This window comes from Desmodus rotundus, chromosome 1, assembly GCF_022682495.2.
Source record: "Desmodus rotundus isolate HL8 chromosome 1, HLdesRot8A.1, whole genome shotgun sequence".
NCBI lineage: Eukaryota > Metazoa > Chordata > Mammalia > Chiroptera > Phyllostomidae > Desmodus > Desmodus rotundus.
Genome location: NC_071387.1, coordinates 178,423,573 through 178,443,449, shown reverse-complemented (window position 1 = coordinate 178,443,449; position 19,877 = coordinate 178,423,573). Strand labels below are relative to the sequence as shown.

The 19,877-nt window shown below is 48.0% G+C and overlaps 1 protein-coding gene across 1 annotated transcript in view; it reads left to right on the top strand.

The window, feature by feature from the left end:
- Positions 1-2,206: 2,206 nt before the first annotated feature.
- SLC6A3 (solute carrier family 6 member 3) overlaps positions 2,207-19,877 on the top strand; it is a 35,333-nt gene continuing 17,662 nt past the window's right edge. Inside the window, exons 1-4 of the mRNA XM_045186350.3 lie at positions 2,207-2,547; positions 3,943-4,074; positions 10,341-10,572; positions 19,371-19,509. Of these exons, the coding sequence (XP_045042285.1) occupies positions 2,262-2,547; positions 3,943-4,074; positions 10,341-10,572; positions 19,371-19,509 (789 nt within the window). The 5' untranslated portion in view covers positions 2,207-2,261. The remainder of the gene's footprint in view (positions 2,548-3,942; positions 4,075-10,340; positions 10,573-19,370; positions 19,510-19,877) is intronic.

The following is a 19,877-nucleotide window of genomic DNA, read 5'->3' as shown; positions in this document are numbered from 1 at the left end:
ACCCACAGGTGTTCCCGCTCCCAAGCATCGGAGGCTCCTGGACGCTCAAGACCTGGAGCAGAGTGTTCTACCGTCCCTGGCCACGGGCTTCTGCCCTCCGTCTGGGTCTCGAGGGGCGGGTGCAGGGCGCGGCCGGCATCGTCCCCCGCCCACCCTGAGCGGCGCGGAAGCGGAGCCGGACGGGCTGGCGCCCCCGACGGCTCCGGGGCGGGGCGGGGCGGGCCAGGCTACGAGATAAGAGCCTGGAGGCCGAGACCGCCCACCGCAGCGGGACAGAGCCAGAGCTTTCACGGACGCTAGGTGTAGGACCCCAGAGCGGAGCTGAGGCCGGGGAAGGCAGGTAAGGCCGGGGCATTCCGTGGGCGACTTCCTGCACAGGCGTCCCCGCGCATCTTCGGGGCTTGCCGTTCGCTCCGTGGACCCCGAAGGCTGCAGCCGAGGGGCACAGAGCTGGGACGGGCACCGAGCTGGAACGGGCGCCGTCAGGAGGTATCACGTCCCTCAGACGACCAGGTCTCCAGAAGTCGTTCACAGCCCGGGGTGCACGGCGCGCCCCGACAGACAGTGTCATTGGAGACCTTAAGGTGATCGATGGCGGAGAGATGTGTGCACGATGCGGGGTTGATGCACGCCCCGCGTGGCCCCTGGCCTCGGTCCCGCAGGTGCAGCGCCTGTCCTACCGCGGTGCCCGGCTCCAGGGGTCGCGCGAAGGGGGCGCCAGCACTGGGGCGCACAGCTGTTTGTGACTGATTCCTGCGTGTTGAACCAGACGCGATGCAGGGTGAAGGGGACCTGGGCAGAGCCTCCCCCAGCCCCATCCGATCCGGGTGATTTCCTCAGCCAGTGCTCCATCGTGCAGGGTTTTATCTTTGGTTCTGAAGGTGAGAGTGGGCGCACGGGGCTGCGGGCTCTGCTTCCAGGACAAAAGGGACAGAGGAGCAAACCTCAGCTTATGAGCCAGCTGTGTTTTTCTAAGAGACCACATTTTGCTTTCTTTACCCAAACCTGGCCTTTGAGGCCTCTGCTGCAAGAGTGTGTCCGCTCACCCCAAATGCTGGGTGTAGGCTTCCTGGCAGGTGGCCAGCCGGGGCTGCAAGGACCCTTGTCAGAACAAAAAAGCTGGAATTTGCTGCCTCTACATCTCCACCCCGTCCAACTGCACCCCATGGCAGGCCTGTTCGCCTGCTCCCCAGAGTGCACAGCCCCTTGGCTGGTTTTTCATACATCTCAGGAGTGTGCCTTTGGGTCAGCAGAGGCTAAGGGGCCACCGAGAGCTGGTGCGTAAAAGTCGTGAGTTTTCATTCAAACTTGGACACAGTGGAAAATTTGCCCACTAAGCTGCCATCCTGTTATGCTTCTGCTTCAGCCTCTGTGAGTGTGTGTGTGTGAGCGTGTATGCACCAGTATATGTGCACGCACCCGTGTGTGAGCTGTTGAAACAATATTGGGCGGTCAAATGCCAGAAGTCAAAATTGAAACTGCTCTTGGACCCGAGGGCCTGGCTTGCTCATGGCTGTCACTGTGGAATTTCTTCTGTCCCCACCGATGACACTGCCCAGGGTTTATAGCCATGATCTGGAAATGAGCTCCCTGGCACAGGTGTGAAGAATAGGAGCGTGTGACCCCTCGGGTGAATCCTGACATGGTGCTCTCACCTGTGTCCCCTCTGCCAGGTGACTCTGGTGAGCTGCCGGGCCACAGGTGCATGCCGATCATGTACACATTCCTTGAAGAAACTGTTATCACTGTTATGTAAACTTTTCATTGCTGTGGCTGACTTTGATCGTAATGGAATGAATAGGTACACACTCTTGTAAAGACTTACTGGTGGGTGCTATTTGAAGATAGTAGATTGCTCCCTGCTGTGCGGGGTATGGCAGCGGTAACCGTTTGCATTATTTATTGGGAAAAGCAAGATCAGAGATTACACCAGCACTGCACTTTCATTGGACTAGAGAGGAGTGCCCAGGGAAGGGGCAAAGCAGAGGTCTGTCCTGAGGTTTCCACAGTCTCCCACAGCCTTAAGGAGAAATAACTCATATGCGGTCCTCAGTCCTGCCCATGTTATCTGAGCTGCTTGGAACGTATTTGTTCTGCCCCAAAGAAAGGAATATAAATGCCTTGGATCTCTGCTCTTGCCACCGGGTGCATCTGTAGTTCTGACTACTAACTCATGGCATTCCTGTGTATGTTTATTTTTCATGCTGGCCGAAGACCAAGAGGGAAGAAGTGCAGAATCCTAGATTCTATCCAGTCTGCCCATGAGTAGAAGCAAATGCCCAGTGGGACTGATGCCTTCCGTGGTGGCCCCAGCTAAGGAGTCCAATGCCATGTGCCCAAAGGCGGTGGAACTTGTTTTGGTCAAGGAGCAGAATGGGGTGCAGCTCACAAACTCCACCCTCGTCAACTCCCCACAGACCCCCGTGGAGACCCAGGAACGGGAGACGTGGAGCAAGAAGATAGACTTCCTCCTCTCGGTGATTGGCTTCGCCGTGGACCTGGCCAATGTCTGGCGATTTCCTTACCTGTGCTACAAAAACGGCGGGGGTGAGTCCCCGAATGCCCTCCCTGTGCACTTCTGCTGGGCTAGAGACAGGGCAATGGAGGCAGGCTTTTGAGAAACGGGCACTCTCTGGCCACGTGGCACGGCTTTGTAACTTAGCATTGGCCGGGCACAGAGTCCCCACGTGTGTGTCACAGAACTGCAGAGGTAGAGTCCAAACTGATCTCACCCTGCGCCGGGACTTCACAGCTGAGACAGTGAGGCCAGGAGAGCAGGAAGCAGAAGTTAGTGGTTGGAGGCACCATGGCTCTGTCTTCTGTTTCCAAAGGTGTTTTTCACTTTGGACAGAAAAGACCCACACAGAAGGGTGTCTTTGTCTGATCAGATACTGTAAATACTGTTTTTAGTCAGTATTTAGTCAAGGGGAGCCCTTGAGCGAAGATGCCCTGCAAATGTGCCCTTCCCCTACCCCCTGCTCCTACTACTCCCTACACTCAGCCAGTCCTAGAACAATGACTGTCCCAGGACTCAAGGCAGAGAACTAAGTGAGCTAAAGGGGAGAATCACCCCAGAAATTAGAGAACCCAGGTAAGTTGGAGCTCATGCCCACCCTCCTGGTGCCTCCATTTCCCTGACAGCATCCCTGAATCACTGGCCACACCACAACATACAGAAGGGGGGGCGAGGGAAGACAGTCCTGAGGAGGGCCTCCCAGCATGCCTGTGGGTAGGTTGGCATTACTCTGCCCAGATGGAGGAGAGAAGACTGAGGCCTCAGAAGTGCAGTAAGGACAGACAATCGTGGGGTCTCCCCGCTTCCCTCCCCATTCCAGGAAGAGAGCCATGGTGAAGCTCCCTCTCATTCGAGGCAAAGCTTTAGGAAGCAGAGTCCTGGGGCCCTGAACTTTGTGCTTGGGACAGGATGCAGCTCCAAGAGGAACGAGGCACCTCCCTGGAGGGACCACAGCCCCTGATGGAGGCAGGTTTCAAATGCTGGGATCTGGAATTGATGACAGAATCCACACAGGGTCAGAGGTGGTCCACAGATCCCACAAGAGTCACAACTCAAGAGGAGCAGACATTCCATAGAGGAGCAAGAGGAGGCAAAGGCAGGGAAGGAGCCACAGTGCAGACTGGGTTGCATCTGCTGTCTTCTCGGGGGTTGACCCCAAACCTGGGGCTGGGACACTGGCGGTTCAGTAGGGATGGGCTTGCTTTGAAAGCTTTAGAGGGGTTCGGAGCACTGATGACAGTGGGTCTAGGCTAATGGAGGGAGGAGACTTACCCTGCCCAGCTTGGGGCTTCCGTTTGGAAGGGGGCCAGGCAGGGAGCTTCAGGAGAAACAAGGACAGGGATTGGGGTCAGAGCCAAAATGTGTGTGGTTGAGGGAGATAGCTGAGCCTTTGAGGCCCTCGGTGACCATGTTGTCATGCCCCACAGGTGCCTTCCTGGTCCCCTACCTGCTCTTCATGGTCATTGCGGGAATGCCGCTTTTCTACATGGAGCTGGCCCTTGGGCAGTTCAACAGGGAGGGCGCTGCTGGCGTCTGGAAGATTTGTCCTATACTCAAAGGTAACAGTAGGGACACCTCCTCACACCTCGCATGGCACAGACCAAGGCTGTGGCTCTAGAGCTTTTGAAGCAAGCCCACCGAAGTTGTGTGCATTCCGTCCTGCTTTGCTAGGTATCTATGCACATGAACACACCGTTTGAATTTGGGTCCTACTCTAAAGATCTGTAATGACCAAGAATTTGAGAGTATATTTCCCTCCTTTCAGATGAAGCCACCTGTAATTAAATTCCTTAGTGGTGTTCTTTTGTCCAGTGTTAAAATGATAAGTAAGATAAAACCTCTCTCCGTTGGTCAGCTACCTATCATCTACTTGTCTAACATCTGCGTATCTGTCCATCCATCTAGCTAGCTATCATCTCCCTATCTATACATCATTTATGTACCATCCATCTATCAACTATCGTCTATCGACCACCCACCGTCTATCTACCTACCTACTTACTTATCATTTATGTATATCTACCATCTATTAAATGTCAACTGAACAGAAATAAAGTCAGGAGGCTTTGGCAGGAAATAAATGATAAAGATTTTTTCAAGGGTCTTAAGGTTTACATATTAGAAACACAACTAGGCAATACCCAGAGTGTTCCAAAGAAGGAGGAGAAGCTGAGGGTTGTTATAGAAAATTATACTCTTGAGGAGAATCAGTCCTGCATTCTTAGCTTCTAGATTGGTCCGAGATGGTAACCCTCTAGATGACCAGTGGTCTGGATACTGGATGTCGGGTGCTCTGGATGCCTTCCCCTAGTCCTTCAGGGTGCACTCAGGGTTACTAGGAGGCTTGATGTATATCTAGGCATTGATTCAAGATGGGAAAGTTCAAAGGTTTAAGTTCCCAGACTACTTAAAACAAGAACAGAATTGTTTCCTCATGCCTCAACCTACTTGACTTTACTAATTTAGCAGCTCAACAACCTACCTACCTATCTCTCTCTATCTCTCTATCTATCTATCTATCTATCTATCTATCTATCTATCTATCTATCTATCTGTCTATGTATCTATCTATCAGAACTACCTATTATCTATAACCTACCTAAGTGTCTAGTTACTCACAGCCTTCCAGGCTACTACTGAGATGCCATGAAGCAAACACACCTCGTGCTGAGCACAGGTGACCAATCTCCCCATGGTCGCCTCCCTCCATCCTCCTGAGAGCCCCGAGGGGGGCACACACTGTCTTGTCTCATCTTGGAGAAGGAGGCACTGAAATTAGAGAGCTTGAGTCACTGGCCCTTGTCAGCTTGTCAGGGGCAGGATGGGATTCAATCCCAGATCTGTCTGACCCCCCATTAGGCCAGCAGGAGGCGATGGCTCCGGAGGATTCGTGGTTATTTTCTCTACAAGACCGGAGAAGGTGCGTGGTTCAGACAGCTGGTTTCATTAAGAAAATGGCTCTTTAAAGCCCAGACTTTGGATTTTCTGAGAAATTCTTGACAAGTTGGTGTTTGAGAAGAGCAGAAACCTCAGGGTATCTCCAAGGCTGCCTTGTGGGGGGTCAGGGAGTGTGTGCTCAGACAGAAACTGATCTAGCCTCGGGAGTGAGGTCATTGCACAGCTGCTGGGGTCGGTCTCCATGGAAGTCACTCTCACAGCGGAAATGCTGAGACTGGCCGGCCATGACACCTCCTGCTTATTCCTGCTTAATGGTCTGCCGGGTGAATCTGGAGATGTTAGCAATTTTTTCTGAGGCAAGATAATTCATAGAGCCAGCCTAAAGTAGAAAACTACAGAGCAAGATTCAGACACCTCTGGGTTCAGGCACCAGGTACTGGGTGTTCCTTTCTGCAATTTGCACACAGAAGTCAAAGCTCAGAGGAGTTGCCTGAGACTCGCCTCTGGCACCATCATTAATTCCCCGACGGAGAAATATGCAGGCACCTGAAGACACCAGGCACCTACTAGTGACAGATGCAGGTATTGACCTGGACATTTCAGCATCTGTATACTGGCACAATGTTGGTGCCATTGAGGGCAGTAAACCCAAGCTAACAGACAAGACACAAATGAGTTAATCATGTTCTCCCAGGCTCTGCTAGGCAGTGCTAACATGTCACGTGGTCATGCATTGCAACAGGCTTTCGGTGTGGTCAGTATTTATAGAGCATTAAAGCACCGAGTCGGAAATTAAGCGTATCTATCCTCAAGGAACCATCTGGGGAAGTGTTGAGGAAGGATGCCTCCAGCTGTGATGCAGCCTGTGGTGATACAAGTTTGCATCTTTGGATTTCCAAGAGGCACATCTTTCCAGTCCAAAGTATGTCTGCCAGAAGTTTTTTACGTGACGCGACTCTGTGCCCCCACCTTCCACCAGGGAGTCTAACTCTGAATCAAAGTAAATCTGCCTCTTTCCTGAGCACCCCGTGGCTGGATGAGGGACTGCAGAAAAAGAAATGGATGGTGGCCCCATGGGGCTGGAGGCCAGCAGGTGATTTCCGGCTGTTTCCTGCCACACAGAGTTTTCTCCAGCAAAGCTGCCAAAATGAGTTGTTATGTTGCAGCTTATAAAATGTCAAATGCTTTCCAAGGATTTCAATGCTACTTAATCCTAATGAACTGGAGGCAGTACAGGAAATATGACTGTCAGTACCCCATTCCAGAGAAGTTCAGACCACAGATATTGCCATGTCTCAGCAATATCAGAACCTGCAGGAGAAGTGGCAGATGTCAAGCACCTCTGCAACTGACTCTGAGTCCCAGCCTCATAGTCACGTTCTGGCAGCTCACATCAGCTTTCGTCCAGTTTTGAAAACTCATCCGTGTGGAAGGCTGAGCTGGGGCTGACTGAGGCCACAGCAAGAAGCGCTGTGTGGCCCCACTCCTCAGTCAGAGCCTGGTCATTCACCTCATAACCCGGAATTTAGGGAATCGCAAACCATAGAAGGTCAGCGATTGAGCTGGGAATCTCCAGTTAACACAGGGCTGTGCTCGTCAAGGATATAAATGAATCAGTACAAGAACACTAGACTTTCCCATTTACAGAAGAGACGCCTGAATTGTTTAATGCCAACCTAGCCGCAACCCGCAACAGATGCTTTTCTTCTTGTTCAGGCTCTATCTCATCCATACGATTTCCATTTGATAGGAGATCGTCATTTCTCCTTAAATTAGGTGAGGCAAACGATGCTTTTCTGGATACCCTGACATGCATGCCTTCTTTTTCTTTCATCTTAAAAAGAAATCAATTAATAAAATCGCCTGTATTTTCATGTGTCATTACATACAGGTAGCACATGGTAAATAACATCAGTTAAAATGCCCCAAATAATCATCATAGAGCTAAAAGGTTATCCAGTCTTTCAGAGGACGATTGGCATGTCTGGGCCCTGTGAAAGCTTTCACCTGTGTTTGGAGCCGAGCTCTGGGACAGCCCACTTCCCCCTGCCTTCCCTCCCTTACCTGGGACCTGCTCCCTGCACCTGATTGGCACTGAGCTGCACCCAAGAAGGTCAGATGGTAAGTCCACAGTGAGGATGAGCTGCTTCAGCGGCTGTGCCTCATCCTCAGTTCCCTGTACCATCTGTCCAGAGTCCCACAGGGTGGGCGTGCCACTGGAGAGGCCACAGGTGACCTTCGGCACCCAAATGTGTCATCCAAGCATCCTGGAGGGAGGAGTCTCAGAACTATCCTACTCTCCCCACTTCCTCTCTGTCCCCCTCTCTGCCATATGAGCACACGTGCACACACACATACACACGCACACTTGCACACTCACCAAGTAGATAATGAAGACACCCAAATCGACAGAGGAGGAATTCTCTCCAGTTTACTTCAAAGAAACCTGCTGATGAGTCTCAGGGAGTGGAAAACTGCTCCACCAGGGAGCCTTTTCTCCAGCTGGTATTCTTGGAGTTAGTATTTGCTTATGACACTCTCATCTAAGCTAGCTTTTGTGGACACTTTGGAGCGAGCTGGCTTGGGGGGATGGTAGAGAAGGGTAACTGTCATGCTCTCTCGAGACCTGAGGAGGCTCCTTTGCAGGTTGTTTAGCTAATTGCTAAAGACACCCTCATTTTACATGTGCTCTAGAAACACTGCCAACCTATTGAATATAAAACAATTTATATTTTGTGGCCAGTAAGATTTTAGTGTGATGTATCAAACTCTTCTTCTTTCTGGAAAAAAATTTAAGGTGGCTTAAATAAAATGCACATAAGGTTAATATAAAAATACTAAGAAAAATAAGAATTTAAGAACATTGACATTAAGAACTGTGATTGAAATTCATGTTCAGCCCTGAGCTTCCTGGGAATCAGACAGCAGAGGAACACATTTTCATTGGAAGTACGAGAGGGGACTGAGCCTACCACCTCCTCAGCAGAGACAGCTTCTCGTGGCCAGAAATGATGAAAAAAGTATATCTAGTGTGGCTTCATTCAGATGATGTGATGATGTAATGAACAATGATAAACAAAATGTGGATTTCATGTGGCTGGGTCTTCAGTGACACTGAGGAGGAACTTGGTGAAAGCCGGGTTGGTGAGAGGCTACACTTCAGTGCCCTAGCCCTGTGGCTCTCTAAGGCTCTGCTATCCCGAAGGACAGAACTTGTGGTGACCAAGCAAACAGCTGACACCTGCAACCACCTTCCTAGGGAATCGTTTCCATCACTCAGGCATTTTTGGCACCTGGACAGCAGCCCAAGAGACATGGTGCTCTCAGGGAAGGCAGAGCTCCAGTGCTGGGGTGCTGTGTCACCAACGGGGCAAGCCCACGAGCTCCCGTGGTGACCTTTGCACTCTGTTGTGAAGGTCGAGAAACCCAGCCTGCCCAGATGAAGAGCTACCCACACAGCTCTGGGCGCAGGACCAAAGGCAAAGTCAGCTCTTCCTTCAAATACTGGAGCCGGATCTGCTGTACTGTTTGAACAAAGTTCCTTTGAGTTCCCAAAGTTTCAATCTGAGGATTTGGTACGCAAAATTTTAACCTTAAATTAATTTCAAGTCATATGTCCACAGCAGTCCACTGCCAGGGAAAACCTCCTGTGCTGTGCTTCATGACAACGTGGCTTCCTGAGCACATGGCTTCCTGAGCAACAGGAGGAGGCCTTCTAGCCAGCAGGCCCATCAGCCCACCAGTCAGGATGACACACTCCAAAAGCTGCTCGCCACTCTCTTGTGCCTCGTTACTGATCCCAAGTTCCAGGTTTTGTGATCCTGGAAAGGATGCTCTGAAAGGCCCTGGGTGGCCCTAGGAGACTCTGGATAGTCATGTACGTCCCTGGCAGACCCTAGATGGTCATACATGGTTCTGGGTGAGCTTGGGTAGCCCTAGGTAGCTACGAATGAACCTTGATGACTCTGTTTGCCCTGGGTAGTCTTGAGTAGCTATGGGTAACCATGAATGACTCTGGGTGTCTCTGGGTGGCCCTGAATTATCCATGGTGGGCCTGGATTGTCTTGGATGCCCTTGGTGGTCCTAGATGAGCCTGGGTAGCTGTGGATGGCTATGGAAGACCCTAGTTGTTCCTTAGTGACTGTTGGTCACTGTGGGTGGCTCTAGGTGTCCCTGAATGGCTCTGGGAATCACTGAGTATTTCTGGGTGACCCTGGATGGCCTTTGATGACCTTATTGTCATGGATGGCCCTGAATGTTTCTGGGTGACCTTGAATAGTTTGGAGTGGCATTTGTTGATGTTTGCTGATGTTTTGTATCTCTGAGTGTCTCTAGATGACCCAGGGTGGCCTTGGGTGGCCATGGATGACAGAGGGTGATTCTGATGGTTTTTCATGGCCTGGTGGTGCTGAATAACCCTTGGCATGATTGCCCAGGGTGACCCAGAGTGGATCTAGATGACCTTGGGTGAACCTGGATGATCCTGTTTGATCCTGAGTGGCTGTGGGTAGTCATGGATGGCCCTTGGTTGCCCTGTATATCTATAAGTGACCTGATTCTACCATGGTGGCCCTAGATAATCCTACATATCTCTGGATGACTCTATATATCCTTATCCAGGGTGATCCAGGATACCCCAATGACCCTAGATGGTCTTTTAGGTCTTGAATGCCCTTCAGAGATATTCTGAATGTCTCTGAGCGGACAGAGATGACCGTAGATGGTTTTGGAAGGGGGAAGCCCCTCTCTGTGATCACAGCATAAAATCTAGCAACTGCCCTTTCACTTCTCTTCCCCTGTGTATTTAAAGATGTTGCCTGGTATTGGGATGATGGCAAAGAGCTGGCAGAAGGTGGCAATGTCTCCTGTAAGGGAAGGTGGGAGGGGGCGTTCTGTTGACGGTGGTTCTGTGCTCTCACTGCCCTAGGTGTGGGTTTCACAGTCATCCTGATCTCGCTCTACGTTGGCTTCTTCTACAATGTCATCATCGCCTGGGCGCTGCATTACTTCTTTTCCTCCTTCACCATGGAACTGCCCTGGATCCACTGCAACAACACCTGGAACAGCCCCAACTGCACAGATGCCCACTCCAGCAATGCCAGTGATGCCTTGGGCCTCAACGACAGCTTCAGGACCACCCCCGCTGCTGAGTATTTTGAGTAAGTGTGGGGTGGTCCACTCCTCAGGGTTCAATGACTCTTCATTTGCTGTGTCTGCCTTAGGAAGGGAAGGACACAGAGCTGAGCACTCTATGCAGCCCAGGGGTCAACCACCCACCCTTGCTGCCTTAAAAGGGTATGAGAGGACCCTATTCTTGTCCTGTGCTCATGTTCCCTTCCCTTGGGTTCTTGTGGGACAACACCAGTGCAAGTCTTCAGCAGGGACGGAAGGCTGAGTAGGTCCAGGTCTACACTGCCCTGCTCCCTGTTTGAGGTGGGAGGGGGCCGGCCGGAAGCACCACACACACTATGGATGAACGGCGCTGGGGCCTGGGCCCTGGGGGCTACAGTGTTGCCTCCAGAGTCGCCTCCAGAGTGGGCTGGGCTCCAGGTTTTCATTTGCCTGCCCTTCCTCCACATGTAGGCCAGGTCCAGCTTTCCCCAGAAAAGACGCCTTCCTGGGCAAGCTAAACTGCAGCCTCACTAAACAGATCCGGTCTGCAGGTGCATCAACTATGTGCTTTTCACGATACACTCTTTTCCTCTTACAATGCTGGTGTTTTCATGGGTTCCTCCTCAGTCCCCATGTGCAGTGGCCCTCCATGTGTCCCACTCCTCGCCTCCTTTTGCCAAGCCTGGCCCGCTGCATTGCACACTAAGTGTCCCCCACCACCTGTAGGCCTGTTCTTCTTCCCAAATGTGTTCTCTGAATCCTTTCTGACACTGAGCCAGCTCTTGGCTTCCCCTCCTCCCTCATGGCACGAGGCAGGGTTTGGAAGGTCTGCATGGACTGCTAGAGTGGTCAGGTGTTTTCTTAGAGCATCATTAGGAAGATTGTGGCTTCAGCATGGGGGTTGTGTGATGGGCTGATTTTAGGAAGACCATCCTAAAAATTTTGGGTGGTTTGGGATTTGACAGTGAAAAGTGTCTGAGGAGGCACTTTTCCCACAGTGGGAAAGACAGGCGACTGCCAAGAAACCTCCCCCCACCCCCATCCAGGAGGAGGGCAACTCCAAGCCTGGGAGACTGAGGGCTTTCTTCTCATGGAGCTCACAAGAGGAGTGCACTGGTTTCAGAGAATCTGCCTGGAATCTGCCCCATTCGATTTGTCTGGAAGATGTGGGGGAAGGCATATCCTGGAGAAATGGAGACACAGGCAGGGTTGCCTGAGTATGTACATAGAACTCAGTGAGACAAGCAACCAAGAAATGATAGAATTGTCCAAATATAGGAAAGCCAAGCATTCAGTAAAGTGATTTTGTCTGTTCTTATTGGGGAGAAAAACAGTACTTGCCACTGTCCTGTTCATTATTCCGTTTCCCAAGTGTCATGGTATCTCATTAAGAGGCTGAGGCAGGGGTGCATGTGCTCTTGCCCATGCAGCCCCACTCTTGGGGCTGGTGTGTAATGCAGAGAAGGGGCAGGGGATCTCTGCACACAAAGTAGCCATGCAGCGGTGGCTGTGGTGAGAGCCTGGGAGTGTCCTAGTCAAGTCCTACCACACACAAGAGCGTTCAAAGGCAGCTCGTGCTGGAGATGGGTTTAATTTATCATTTTGCCAACAAGATGGGGGCTCAGTGGTCAAGCTAGCATGTCTTTTGCAGTTTCAAGATCGATTTCAGTGCAACTTGGAACATTTGGAAAGCTTGCTGCCGTGTCGAAAGGTGCCCAGTGACACCGTTTTAGAACTGCTTATCTTTTGTTGGGCAGGTGTGGAAAGAGTTCATTTATCTAAGTGATTTTCAGATAAGAAAACTAGAGGGGAAAAAACTGGTTACTCTAGTGATTTATGACTAAGAATGCTAGAGGGAAAGAATGTATGTGATACATGATTTTAAAAAATCAGACTAGTGAAATCTATTTGGAAATCTATAGCCTAAGGGGTAGGAGGACTGGGTAAAAAAGGTGAAAGAAAAAAAAAAGAACCTTATAGAGAACATTATGGTGATTATCAGAGAGAAAGGGGGATGGGGAGGTAGAAGAGAGTAAAGCGGGGACAAATAGTGATGGAGGGAGACTTGAGGTGGAGACTTGGGGTGGTGAACACACAATACTATGTACAGATGATGTATTATAGAATCATGCCCCTGAAACCTATTTAATTTTATTAACCAATGTCACCTCAGTGATTCCATTATAAACTAACAAACAAATAAATAAAGTGCAAGTGAAAATCTCCAGTCTGAGAGAGGGCTATTGAGACAGAAGGTGCCCAGGCCCCCACTTCATAAAAGTCAGGTTAGCATGAGCAGACGCTGCGCCATCACTGGAGGTGATGGTGGGACAAAAGTGAGGCATTTAAAGAAGGTTTACAACAAAGTCATGGATTAGTGATGATACGGAGGCCCCGGTGCTCTTCCCCAAGAGCTTTGCAGGCGATTTTACTAGGAGTGGTGACTGGATCTCCCTGAATTAGGTCCTTGTGACCATGTCAGGGCCTGCAGGTCAGGGTGTTTTCCAGCATTTAAGTCCACTTTGTAAAGCGGACCATTGTGAAAAGGATTGCATGTTCCTGCAGGCAAATGTAATTAGGAAGCTCTCCATGAAGTGCCATGAAGGCCAACACACTGCAATTGTAAATTAGTAAAGCTCTAAGTCTTACATTGTGGGCACATGTAGCTCTGTACTAGCCATCATGGGACTCCAGTCCCCTGTGCAGTACGCAAAGTTATGAACTATCGTGCAGTTGACAACTGGAATGTCAGCAGGGTAGATCTGAAAGGTCTTCACCATGCATTTTAACTCCAGGTCCTCAGAGAGTACAGTAACTGTCAGGCTTGGTGAGGTGGCCAATCAGTGGTCAATGGGAAGTGCTCATGCCTTCCATTGCTGAGCTGCACAGGCTCAGGGTGGCTTTTTCATGCTCCACAGACTGTGTGTGCAGAACTCTCCCCAGAAAGTGAGAGTCCTGCAGGACTTGATGTGTCCCCAGCTCCCAGGGGTTCCAGAAGCCCTTCTGCTGTAGCTTCCTCTACAGACAAATGAAAGGAAGCAGTCATAGTGGGGATGACTACACCCATGTGAAGGCTCAGCCTGGAGACTCAGCTGTGAATAATCGCTAGCCCATGAAGTTTGCTTTATTTTCATTCCTCTTACCTGAGAGAAAGAAACCCTTTATTAGTTACCCCCAATTTGCCCATTTTATGGGGTCCCCATTTCTCACCCAGAACCTCTTTCCTCATTAGTCCCTGTGCTTGCTAACCTCCCATCTGCAGTCCCTAGTGGGGTATGCATGAGAAAATGCTATAATGCTCTCCAGTTCCATCCATGCCATTGCAAAGGGTATAAGCTCCTTCTTTCTCTCTGCTGCGTAGAATTCCATTGTGTAAATGTACCATAATTTTTTGATCCACTCATTTGCTGATGGGCACTTAGGTTGCTTCCAGTACTTGGCTATTGTAAGTTGTGCTGCTATGAACATTGGGGTGCATAGGTTCTTTTGGATGGGTGTTTCAGGGTTCTTAGGGTATAATCCCAGCAGCAGAATTGCTGGGTCAAAGGGCAGTTCCATTTTTAGTTTTCTGAGGAAATTCCATACTGTTTTCTACAGTGGCCACACCAGTCTGCATTCCCACCAACAGTGCTCTAGGGTTCCCTTTTCTCCGCATCCTCTCCAACATTTGTTTGTTGATTTGTTTAATAAGCCAGGCAGTGAGGGACAAATACCATATGATCCCACCTTTAACTGGAACATAATCAACAAAAGAAAAAAGCAAACAAAACATAACCAGAGACATTGAAATTAAGAACATTGTAACAATAGCCACAGGGGAGTGGGGAGGGGATAGTGGGAAGAGGGGTCTATAGGAGCTACTATAAAGGACACAAGGACAAAATCAAGGGGGAGGGTAGAGGTGGGGGAGGGAGGTGGGACTGGCTGGGGTGGGGTGGATGGAAGGGGAAAAAATGCAGACAATTGTAACTGAATAAAAATAAATTAATTAATTTTAAAAAAAAAGAAAAGAAAATGCTATAGGCTCAGAGCAGAAACCAGAAGTTCGTGGCTGTGACTCCAGAATCATGACACAATGCAGTGAACACACTTGACAGAGATGAAATCTGGGCCAGGAAAGGGCTCTGGAAACCCCAAAATAGGCCCATGCAACTCCCACCAATTTAAAGTGTCCCTCAGTCCTGTAAACGCTCATCAATACCATCTTCACTTACTTTCTAATATAAATTAGAAAGCTACAAATCTAAAGCTATAAATTTGCCTCTAAGAGACTGCTTTAGCTGCCTCCTGTAAAGTCTCATATAGTGTATTTTCATTTTTATTCAGTTCAAAGTGTTCCTTGATCTGCCTTGTGATTTCTTCATTGACTCATGAGATATTTTTGGAGGTTTGTTGTTTAATTTTGAGACCTTTGGAGATTTTCTAGATATGTTTCTGTTATTGACTTCTAATTTAATTCTGATTTGGTGAGATAACATACTTATAAAACCTCATTATTTCAAAATATACAGTGAATTGCTTTATGGCCTAGTATATGGTTGATACTGGTAAGTGTTCCACAAGCACCTAAAAAGAATGTGTGTCCTGCCCTGATTGGTGTGGCTTAGTTGCTTGTGCATCATCCCACAAAGTGAAAGGTCGTCATTTGATTCCCAGTCAGGACACATGCCTGGGTTGCAGGTTCAGCCCCCTATCAGGGCATGTATGAGAGGAAACCTATCACTGTTTCTCTCTCATATTGATATTTCCCTCCTCTTTCTCCCTCCCTTCCCCTCTCTCTAAAAATAAATGAATAAAATCTTTTTAAAAAATGAAAAAGAATGTGGGTCCTGCTGTTGTTGGGTTGAGAGTTGTGTGTCAGCCAGGTCTTGTTAGCTGCTAGTGCTGTGCAGGTCTCCTTACTGATTCTCTGTCTGCTTGTTCTATTGTTAGTGAGAAAGAGTGTTGAATCTCAACTATAATTGTAGATATGCCTATTTCTCTTCACAGTTCTATTTGATTTCACTTCATTCGTGTATTTTGACTGTCATGAAATGCATGTATGTTTATGAATGTCAACTCTTTGGACTGACTGTGTCTTTATTATGAAATGTCCCTCTGGGTAATATGTCTGATTCCGAAGTTGGTTTTCTCTAATAGTATGTATGACCACCCAAGCTTTCCTGTGAGTGGTGTTTTCTACTTATGCATTCAACATTTTGGGTGCTCTCCTACCCTTATGTAGAGCCCAGGTTTCCATTTCACCTGAAGAATTTCATTGAGCATTTTTTATAGGGCAGACATGCAGGCAATGAATTCTCTCAGCTTTCTTTTCCACCTTTGTATTTTTAACCTATACGCATCAGATTTAAAGTGGTTTTCTTGTAGACAGCACAGAGATGGTTTTTGCTTTTTTATTCAGTATCACAATCTCTGTCTTTTCTTCAGTTTCCAATCAGTAATTATCAGTATGGTTGGGTTTAACGCTTTCATCTAGATATTTCTTCCTCTGCCATCGCTTCTTTGTTTCTTGTTTCCTGTGTTTATTCCTTCTTTTGAATTAATCAATTTCAGGCTTTCATTTTATCTACACTGTTGGCTAATAAGCTATAGCTCTTTGTTTTAATTTTAGTGGATAATACAGGGTTTACAATATACACATTTAGCATGACTACCTTCAAATAACATTTACCACTTCACATATAATGGGGGAGCCATTCACACTGTATCTCCATTTCCCCTCACATCCTTTAAGGAATTGTTGTCATAACTTTTGTTTCTACAATATGTTATAAACCCCATAATACATGTTACTATTTTTTATCTAAACAGTAAATTACATTTTTAAATAAACCTCAAACAGAAAAAGCTTTTCTATTTCCCTATTCATTCATCACTTTGGGTACTCTCCTACCTTAGTGTAGAGGCAGGTTTCCATCTCATCTGAAGAATTCCGTTGAGCACTTCTTACAGTGCAGACCTGCAACCAGTGAATTTTTTCAGCTTTTGTTTCTCTGAAAATAATTTTGCTTTTTGAGGGGGTAGGGATTTTTTCATATGGTGGTACATAACAGAAAATTTGCCATTTTTACCAATTGTAAGTTTACAATTCAGTGGCATTAAGTAATTTCACATTGTTGTACAGCCTTCACCACCATCATCTCCAGAACTTTCCATCCCCCCACACTGAACCTCTGTCCCCATTACCCACTAACTCCCCATTCCCTCCCCAACCCCTGGCCCCCACCATCTACTTTCTGTCTCTGCATTTGACACCTCTAGGGACCTCATATCAGAGTAATTGTACAGTATTGTCCTATGTGTCTGGTTTGTCTCACTTAGTATAATGTCTCCGAGGTTCATGCACATTGTAGTATGTCAGAGCTCCCTTCTTTTTTTAATGCTGAATATATTCCATTGTGGGGATGGACCATATTTTGTTTATCAGTGGACACTTGGGTTGCTTCTACCTTTTGGCTACTGGAAATAATGCTGCTATGAACAATGGTGTGAAGATATCCTTTTGAGTCCCTGCTTTCAATTTTTTGGGGTATATACCCAGAAGTAGAATTCCTGGATTATATCAAAATTCTGTTTAATATTTTAAGAAACTACCATACTGTTTTCTGCAATAGCTGCATCATTTTGCATTCTCACCGAAAATACACACAAGTTCCAATTTGTCTGCATTCTTGACAATGCTAGTTTTCTGTTTGAGTTTTTTCTTTCTTTCTTTCTTTCTTTTTTTGATAATAGCCATTCTAATGACTATGTAGTGGTATCTCATTGTGGTTTTGATTTGCATTCCTCTAATGATTAGTGATGTTGAGCATGAGTTAATGAGTTCATTTGTCATCTGTATACCTTCTTTGGAGAAATATCTACTCAAGTACTTTGCTCACTTTTGAATTGAGTTGTTTGGAGTTTTTATTTTTTATTTTTTTATTTTTTGGTTATTGTTCACTTTTAGGAGCTCTTTATATATTCTGGATATTAATTCCTTATCAGATATGTGATTTGTAAATATTTTCTCCCATTCCACGGATTGTCTTTTTATTTTGTTGATAGTGTGTCTTGATGCATAAAAGTTTTCCATTTTGATGAAGTCAGTTATCTATCTTTTTCTTTTATTATTTTTGCTTTGGGTGCCATATAAAAAAATCTATAGCCAAAAAGAAAAGAAACAGAACAAAATCAAACTAAGCTCATAGACATAGAGAACTGATTGGTGGTTGCCAGAGGTAAGGGGCTGGGGGATTAGAAAAACTGGGTGAACTGGTTTTTTGTTTGTTTAAATAAATTGAATATTTTAATTAAAAATCCATTGCTAAATCCAAGGTCTTGAAGATTTATGCCTATGTGTTCCTCCAATAGTTTCATAATTTCAGCTCTTACATTTTGTCTTTTACCCATTTGAGTGGATTTTTGTATTGGTGTGAGGGAGCTATGGATCGATTTTCTCCTGGCTGTAGGTCACATTTTCTCGCTTCTTGTTATGTCTATAAACTTTTATATCAGGTGCTGGACTTGGCGATTTTTACATTTGTGCTATTTAGATTTTGCGATCTTCTTTTAACGTGTGTTGGATTTTCTCTGATAGGAAGTTAATTTGCTTGTGGTACAGTTTTCTTCTTCTCCACCTTGTTGAAATGCTTCTGGGGCAGCCTTTGTTTCAGGAATGCTTATTCCCTCTACTGTAGTCGCTCTTCCAGAGTCCGCTGAGCTCTCCATGTGATCAGCAAGTCCCCTGCCCTGACTGGTGGGAGCTTAGTGGTCCTCAACCCTGCGTGAACTCTGAGACCTGCAGAGTCTCGCTCTGTGTCAGAGTCACTGGGCTCCGGTGGAGAGCCTTTCCAGCACCTGAGACTCCCTGAACTTTGTCACTGTTTCCTTCACACAGCAAGACCCCATGCTGTGCTCAGGACCCCCTGTCTGCCACTGGGAAGGTGCCTCCAGAGGGGAAGTGAGGCCTTGCAGGGCTCACCTCATCATTTCCCTTCTCCCAGGAGTCTCGGCCCTGTGACAGCCACATCTGCAAACACTCATTTGGTGTACTTTGCCCAGCTTTCTAATTGGTATGGTGTCAGTCTCTCATGGACAGAATGGAGGCTCTTCACCCCCTTTCCATGGCAGCCAGCTCCCCCCATCAGAGCACGGGTTCAGAGTCAGGCTGTCCAGGTTCTGGCTCTGCTGCTTGCTGACTTCAGGATGGAGAGCATTCTTACCCTCGGTTCCTGGGTTCCTTGCCTGTAAAAGGGCAGGACAGCTGCAGTGGGCAGCCAACGAGACAGTGCAGGTAAAGCCCAGTGCATGACCGGTACACCCCAGTGCTCCGTTATCCAGATCCAAGAACCATGACAACAAACACACCTGAAGAAGGAATGCCGCAGGAAGTGGAAGTGTTACAGCCCTGCTAAGGCTGCTAACATCCCAGGCCATCACTATTTGGTCCTCCAGGCCACTTACATTCCAGAAATTTCTGCGTTTCAGCCCCAAACCACCTTACCCAGACATCCTCTCATCATCCCACCATGTACCTGCTCTTAGGAAGAACCTACCCTTCCCTGTGCCCTGCAGCATCCTGGCATGACTAGTGTGGCTATCTTATACAATGCTGGTGCTTGCTGGCTCTTCTCCCCAGCCGATAGCATCCGCAGTGCCCTGTCCTCTGAAGTGTCTGTGGGGTTTCACACAACTTCAGGCAAGAGGAATTTTTAGTCTTGGGGAAGGGAATTGACCAGTGTAGATGAGGTGCTAATTCTCAGAGCAACTTGGAACATTTAAGGTGCACACCAGCATGTGCAGTGTCCTCGAAGCAGCTTTATGAGTAAGTCCCCAAGGAGAAACATGCACTCTCTCCTTCCAGGCGTGGTGTGCTGCACCTCCATGAGAGCAGTGGCATCAATGACCTGGGCCCTCCCCGCTGGCAGCTCACATCCTGCCTCGTGCTGGTCATCGTCCTGCTGTACTTCAGCTTGTGGAAGGGAGTGAAAACTTCTGGGAAGGTGAGGCTGCAGCCTCACCAATTGGGATGTATATACCTGGTCATGGTTGGGGAGTGGACAGGGGGGCCATGTTTGGGTTGTGGAATGGAGGAGTGGCTGTGGTGGGCTGGAGAGTGAACAGGTGGGCTGAGGTTGGGTTGGGAAGTGGATGGGGGTGACTGTGGTTGGATCAGAAAGTGAACAGTGACCATGGTTGGGTTGGGAAGTGGACAAGCAGCTGTGATTGGGCTGAGGAGTGGACAGTGACCGTGGTTGAGCTGTGGAGTAGAGGGGTGGCTGTGGTTGGCCTAGGAAGTGGACAGGGGACTGTGGTTGGGTTGGGGAGTGGACAGGTGGCCAGAGTTGGGTGGAAGATTCAGCAAATGACT